The sequence below is a fragment of the Centruroides sculpturatus genome, unplaced genomic scaffold (assembly GCF_000671375.1).
Source record: "Centruroides sculpturatus isolate CEXI.00-Female unplaced genomic scaffold, Cexi_2.0 scaffold247, whole genome shotgun sequence".
Taxonomy (NCBI): Eukaryota; Metazoa; Arthropoda; class Arachnida; order Scorpiones; family Buthidae; genus Centruroides; species Centruroides sculpturatus.
This window is the reverse complement of record NW_019384615.1, coordinates 443,965-451,640: the sequence shown is the minus strand read 5'-3', so window position 1 is coordinate 451,640 and position 7,676 is coordinate 443,965. Positions and strand designations below refer to the sequence as shown.

Here is a 7,676-nt window from a genome sequence, read left to right as displayed (position 1 = left end):
AACGCAAAATAAATGGTGCTCCTTATTGGACAGACTTGTCTTTGATATATTTTAATAATAATCCAGCCATCGGACGGAAAAATTCAACAAAAAGAAATTTTAAATGTACCGTCGCCAGGGGGCAGCTTCAAAATCTACATATTCCAGCGCTTTTTTAGTAGATATAAAGCAGAACCACCCATTGGCCACATGGATAAGAAGTAAGACGTCTGTATCACCGATTCCTTTACTTTTAATTGGATGTTTGTGTTTTTTAAAGGACTTTTTTTACCTTTTGGTGGCATGTAGCCTAAAAAGGAAGGCCTGTTGCCATTACTGTGTATGTCTGAAATGCAAAATAAATGGTGATCCTTATTGGACAGACTTGTCTTTGATATATTTTAATCATATTCTTCTCTTTTTTGTTCCTTCTGCACATTCCCAGATGCCAGGAAGTTCTTGCAAAGCTCTGTGTCTCAGATGGGTATGTCATTATCTTATGGAATGCCCAATGCTGGAGGACTAGAGAAACAAGATAAGAATTCTTCTACACAATACCAGCTGGTGCAGCCAAGGAATTTATCCACAGCTACTTCCTTCAAACAGGGATATATTAAGAATGCTTTGTATTCAGTTCACTCTTCCCCACATTAAGGTAAACACTGGTAAATGGACTACTCTTGTAAAAATATTGGTAAATATACCATATTTCTCAGCAGATAAGACTACCTTCAGATAAGATAAGGTATAAATTTTCATCGAAGTTTTATAGTTTTAGCATATATCTACCCTATAAGACGACCCCCCCAAACTATCAACAACCTATGAATTTAGTTTAGATCAGTGATCATCATTTGAATAATAATACTGTATACAGAATTATGTCCTATTTGTAATTTTTCAAATAAACAAATTTTATTTTCTTGAATCTAGCAGCACTGCCTTGCGATTGTTGCAAACACTGACACTGATTCAGCATTCAGGTAATGACCTTGACTATTCACAAAAATGTCGTATGGGCTATTCTATTTTGTGCATATGCCATACTCTCTTCTAGTAAATAGTTATGGTTTGTCTGTCTTTTTATAATGGTTTTAATTTATATAAATTTCAATATAATTTTTTTTGTATCTATCCTATAAGAAGACCCAGATTTTGGGGGCCTTTTTTATGATTCAACTATCGTCTTATCTGCCGAGATATACGATATATGTATTTGTAGGTACCCTGCATTGTATTATGATTACTACTGTCTTGTGCTTGTCTATGTAAGCTGCTCTGCACTGTATCCCTTTTAGTTATAACATATCCTTATAGTGTAACTAGGGAATTCGATCCCGGTCCTTATTTCTAATCCCGGGATTTCGGGATTATACTTAGTCAATCCTGGGATCCCGGGATTATTTCGGTATTGAGGGTTAATAAAAAATAAGAAAATCTTACAGAAATCAACAAATCAAAATTTAGACAAAAATCAACATATTTTACGGTATACACCTAGCTAATTTAATCACTCTAACTAATCAGACTCAGAGTCAGACTAACCAGACTTAAAATCACTCAGTCTTCATGTTAAATTTATTCTTTTTTAAGCATCACTGAGATCTCTTTAAACTCACATAAATTGAAAAAACCTTTATGTAACAAACTATGCAAATAAACGTTGAAAATTAACAAAAATCTCTCTTAACATCGACTAAATAGACTACTTTCATATAGCAACCTAGTAAGTAGGTAGTAAAGTAAGTTTCTTAGCAAAAAGTATTTAAAAATAATATTAATCAGTCACATTTTTCTTAAATATAAAGAAAACTAATCTAATAGGAACATTCTAATTTGAATTGCGAAAATATGATCTGAGAAATAACAACGCATCCAGTGTCTCATCACCAAGTCTGCTTCTCAATTTGTTGCACATATATGCAGCTGCTGAGAAAACGCGTTTAGGTTTGATGGAAGTTGGAGGAATCGTTAGTAAATACTTATAAGCTTCGAGGACACGGGGAGGATGGAAGAAAACAGTCCGGTCGACACGGATCGGGATTGTAGGAGTAAAGGCTACAATCCCGATTGTTTCGATCATTGTAAGCATGTCTTTCTAAAAATAAACGCGTTAATTTTGTAAATTCGGTCTCTGTGTGAGTCTCTCAGCGTCCAGCAAACCACTACCCCGAAACGTAAAAAGACTTTCTCGCATCATCCTGACAGATCGCGGGCAAGGCGAGGGTCGTAACCTTTTCACCTAAGGTCGACCCCCCTAAGCGAGAGGCGTCGGGTCTATATTAACTACACTGGCAAAACAAGATGGCTGACACATTGACAGGTAAAACGCACTGAGTAGTGCTCTCGACTGCGCCAGAAAATCGATTGGCGCCCGCGAAAATTCAAAAATACAAAAATGAAGTATATTACCAAGTAACCCAGTGAGAACTGCTTGCCTATCATTTTAGTTGAAAATACAAGAAGTTTTATTCCAAGCAAGCATCGCAAGCCCGCTAGGTTAATTTCTGCTGCTTGCTTGGAATAAAATTTATTGTATTTTATATTAAAATGATAGGCAAGCAATTCTGTTAAAAGCACTGGCACTGAATGTTTTGCTTCATGCAGTCTATTTTGCAATTTTTTTTAAATGATGTCAATCCCGAAAATCCCGGAATTAGGAAAACTTAATCCCGAAAATTTTGGGACTGAAAAGTGGTCGGGATCCCGATTTTCGAGATCCCGGGATCAAATCCTCTAAGTGTAACTAATAATGAATATTTTGCTGTATGCTTTTGTATAATATAATATTATGCCCTTATCTATTGTAATGTGATATGATTATGTACTATACAGTTTTGTGCTTTTGTACTTAATTAAACTGTTGCATGCTGTTTGTTTTTTAAACTGTATTCTTTTGTCATACATGTTCTTGTAGCATAACTAACAATGAATACCCTACTGCATGTATATAGCATGCACTCTTTGTGTACTTCTTATATAACTATGCATTTAAATGTTTCTTTGTTAATGTCTGTATGCTTGTTATAACTTGTTGTTTGCTTCCTCAGCAGTGCTCTGTGGAGTGAGACGTGACACAATAAAGTTTGTATTGAATTGAAAGTTCTGTCTGTATAAGCAAGATGTATGTATAAAAATATACATACATCTTGTAAAAAACCAAAATGATAACAATAGACAATTTTGTTATTTCTGGTACCCATAAATACACAAACAAATCTCATTCTGGTATTTGTTCATGGGTTAAGTACATATGTGGTATATAACATTATGGTGAAGGACTATAGATGATGCGTAAATTTTTCAAAACTCAGCAGACAATCCAGATAGCACTAAACAGTAAGATACACATAGATATATTTTTTTTATTGTATGATCATCATTTCCCCTTACGGGAATCAGTCATCCTTGTCCCGCCAGTGGCACCACAAGGAAAACGTTGCTTTATTGACAATTAAAATATTATAACATACAACTTTTTGCAAACAACAGTTAAGATTAAATAACATTAAAATAAATCACGCGTTCTCGTCACACTTGTACAAGATTAGCCGGTGACTTACCGGCAGATAGGTAGGAAGTTGGCTTGTCTCCCTCCTTTACATAAGTACCCTTCTCGCGAAGGTCTGAAATTTTTTAGCCAGGTTTCTGTTACGGATTAAATGGTAAAGTTCCAAGTCTTGGAAACTTGTATTTTGTTCATGCAGAAGCTTCAACTCCAATCTTTCTCTTTCATATTTATAACAGTTCAGGAGTATATGTTCTAAGTCTTGAGTTTCTGCCCCGCATTCACATGCTGCAAGGCTTCTTTTACCTATTCTTTTTAAGTACTCGTTGCTATTGCAGTGTCCGGTAAGAATCTGACTGGTAATAAAATTTATTTTGAGCCATTGTAAGTCTTTAATTCTTTCTTCAATACTCGGTAGGAGCCAGAATGTGTGTCTGCCCTTATTAGAATAAGTCCATCTGTCTTGCCATATCATGTTGGTTTCTGATCTGATTGTCTTTTTGATGTATGATAGTGGGATCTTGCTATAAGATACTTCAGTTAGATGCACGGCTTCTTTTGCTAGAAGATCCGCTTTTTCATTACCAACTATGCCGCAATGGGCTTTAACCCAACGAAATTTTATTTGCATCCCACTTTTGTTTATCATATTCTTAATGTTCAAAACTGTTGCGTTTGTGTCTTCAAACTGCTGTAAAGCATTGATAGCTGACCGGCTATCTGTATTAACAATCACCAGTCCACTTGTCTCAGTAGAAATAACCCACTCTATAGCATGTTTTATTGCCAGTAGTTCAGCTTGATAAACTGAACAGTAATCTTTGAGCCTGTATTTTCCTATATGAGTTTCGTCACCATTGTACATTGCCAGGAAGGCCGCACCTACATGTTCATCCACCTTTGATCCATCTGTGTACAGTTCTATTTCACCTCTTTCCTCATTCTCTGCTATCTCTATCACTTTCCGTTCTGGTGGCCTTGGTAACATAAGTGAAGTTGGCTTAAGGTCTATTTCGTCTGCCTTTAACACTCTCCCTTCTATTTGAATGCTATGCCCCTTTCTGCAATGGTAGAGGACAGCCTTTTCTTTCATGATTAGATCTATTGGTGGCATGCCCGCTATAACCAATAATGCTTCGGTAGATGTAGTGCGATATGCCCTTGTAATTCTTAGTAAGGCACATCTCTGTGCACTGTATATTTTCTTTTTTATTACTTCTTTATCAGCAGCTGATTGCCAAGCTGCTGCTGCGTATGTTAATCTTGGAATGAAAGCCCCTCTGTAGATAATCTCTATGGCATCCTTATTCAGGCCCCATGTAGCCTTCGCCACTCTTGCAAGAGCGTTAAACATATTTATGCATTTATCTCTAGTTGAGATAGTGTGGGGGAGCCAAGATAGTCTATTATCCAACACTACACCTAGGTATTGAAGTTGCTTCACTACTTTTATATTATCGCTACCCATCTTCAACATTGGACATCTCTTGTATAGGTCAGGAGTTCGACCTTTAGTGAAAATAATTGCTTTTGTCTTTTTAGCATTGAATGAAAGCTTAAGTTGCTCTCCTGTCTTAATTATTTTATCAAGTACTTGGTTTCCAATTTGTTCTATTTCTCTACGGGAGTTTGCACCGTAGATGATGATAGTGTCATCAGCATATGCAAGTTCTAGGATTCCTTCTCCTTTATCAATCCTAAGGAATTGGTCGTAGACTAAGTTCCAAAATAATGGTCCCGAGTTCGAACCCTGGGGACATCCCCTATCAAGGGCTCGAGTAATGTTTGAACTGTTTGTTGAATATTCAACCTTCCTATCATGTAAATAATCCTTTACAACTTGGTATATGTTCCCTGGACATTTAGCTTCTCTTAAGGACTTTAGGATCAGGGGCCACCATGCGTGGTCGAAGGCGCCTCTGATATCAAAACTAATCCCACAGCAATACTTGTTCTTAGATAGTGTCCATTCGATTTCTTTGACTACTGTGCATATTACGTCCTCTGTGCTTCTGTTTGGAAGAAACCCATACTGTTTGATGTTTAAGAACTTGTTCCTTGTTATGTGCGTCATAATTCTTTGACTTATTAAATAGTCCAGAACCTTGCCAAGTATTGGTAAAAGGCTTATAGGCCTGTAATTTTTTGCTTCACTTTTTTCCAGCCCATCTCCTTTTGGTATGATTACTAGTTTTGCCGTTTTCCAGATTGACGGAAAGACCTTATGCTCTAGGCACAGGTTATACAGTTTTGACATGTAATCTGGGCTTGTCTCCCATACCTTATACACTATTTCTGTTACTATTCCATCTGGGCCCGGTGCCTTTCCCGGTTTTAGTCTATATACTGCGGATACACATAGATAGTATCAATTTTTTGAATTCATACAGGTTTATCATGCATTTATTCCTCTAAGCTACTAAATCATTGTTTTCAAATTTAAAAAACCTGCCAATTTAGGAAAATGTTAATCAGAATGTAATTTTTCAATATTTGATGTAAAAAAAATAATAGTTTGAGGCCTAATGGAGAAAAGAAAAAATAAGAAAACAATGGTAACAGAAACGATGCACAAGGTTCCAATGTATGTCATAACAACTTAGTAAGTTACATAAATAAGGAATATTTTAAATTTTATGATTTGGAATAATTTATTAATTCTTTAAAAAAGAAAATATCCTTAAATTTATTGCAAAAATTAAATAGTTTGTGTATTTGTGTAGATAAAATTTATCTAAAATATTTTAGTTTAAAAGTTACATTTATTATAAAGAACTTACAACATAAAAGCAAAGTAAAATACCTTAATATATTTTATATTTGCTATAGACATTCCCTGGAAAACTCTTGATATATCTCTTAAATTAAAGATGTAATGAGTTTTAGAAGGAACAGGTAGGAATAAAGTGCACACTTCATTGTATAAAAATATTGTTGAGTTAATAAGCTTTTTTCCAAAATCTTTAAATTCTTTTCTGTCACCTTGAATGAGAAAACAGTATTTCTCATAAGTTTTATAAAGTTTAAATTTTAAAATTCATATATAAAAAAATTTTAATAAATAGAATTAACAATTAATTGTAAAAAAGCTTTCAAAATTTTTAATTTTAATTTCAGTAAATAAATTAACTTTCAAATATTCTCACCAAACCATTTATTTATTATTGTTCCAAACACAAATGCTTTACTTGAATCATCCATTTCATTAAAAATAAGTATGTTAAACTGGCGTGTAAATCGAGCTGATATGGGATTCTGCTCACCAGCAGAAAGACTCATGGCACAAATGAAATTAGCATCAATAATATGGCAAAATTCATCTGAAATAGATATTTCTTATTTTAACAATATTTGTTAATTTATCATATTTTTAATAGATAGAAATTTAATAAGATTGCTGCAAAATTTTTCAACTTATCATGATAAATACAGCCATTTAATTTAGTATATATAAAAATTTTATATTTAAAACAATTTGAATTTTTTATCTAGTTCTTTACATTTTGGTACTGTTTTTTAATACAATGTTTTATTAATTTCACACTTTTATGCTTACCTAAAACGTTATCATCATACCAATCATTAAAATTTACCCACTGACGAAGCAGTTCTATTGGAGGGTGTGCACCATTGGAGTCTGGGATAGACATATGTAAATCATCAATAAAGAAAATCAATTTATTTCCTTGTGATGGTCCAAAAACCCCTTTTTTTCTAAAAACATAAAATTAAATATTAGACTGAAATATACTATTAATTATATTATTTTTGTGTAATAACTGAAAATAAAGAGCATTACAAAAATTACAAATATTCAAATCAAAAAATATAATAATAATCCATCCAGTCTTGTTAAACTATTTCTTATATTTTTAAAGTACAGTATTATATAGTATTTAAAAGTAAATAATATTGCATTTTTCTAAGATGCATATACTTAAATTAAACAGGCCTGCAAGTAAAAAACTGCATAGAATTTTTATACATTTTCTTACAGATTTCAACTTGGTAAAAATGAAAAAAATACCAAAAAAATTCCATCTCTTCAATTTTTTTTGTTACACTCAAGTTTTTGTTTGTATTTAGTGTAAAATTCCTAGTTAACTTAAAATTTAGTATCCTTTTTTTTTATTTTAAATAAATGGCCTTAAAACGAAGACTTCTCACATTAATTCTATCAATTATAGCT

The 7,676-nt window shown here is 33.3% G+C and overlaps 1 protein-coding gene across 1 annotated transcript in view; it reads right to left on the bottom strand.

Moving 5' to 3' along the window:
- LOC111625371 (dynein heavy chain 1, axonemal-like) overlaps positions 1–7,676 on the bottom strand; it is a 144,007-nt gene that overhangs the window by 59,859 nt on the left and 76,472 nt on the right. Inside the window, exons 33-35 of the mRNA XM_023368508.1 lie at positions 7,044–7,201; positions 6,634–6,807; positions 6,291–6,469 (exon numbers count right to left, since the gene is read on the bottom strand). Of these exons, the coding sequence (XP_023224276.1) occupies positions 6,291–6,469; positions 6,634–6,807; positions 7,044–7,201 (511 nt within the window). The remainder of the gene's footprint in view (positions 1–6,290; positions 6,470–6,633; positions 6,808–7,043; positions 7,202–7,676) is intronic.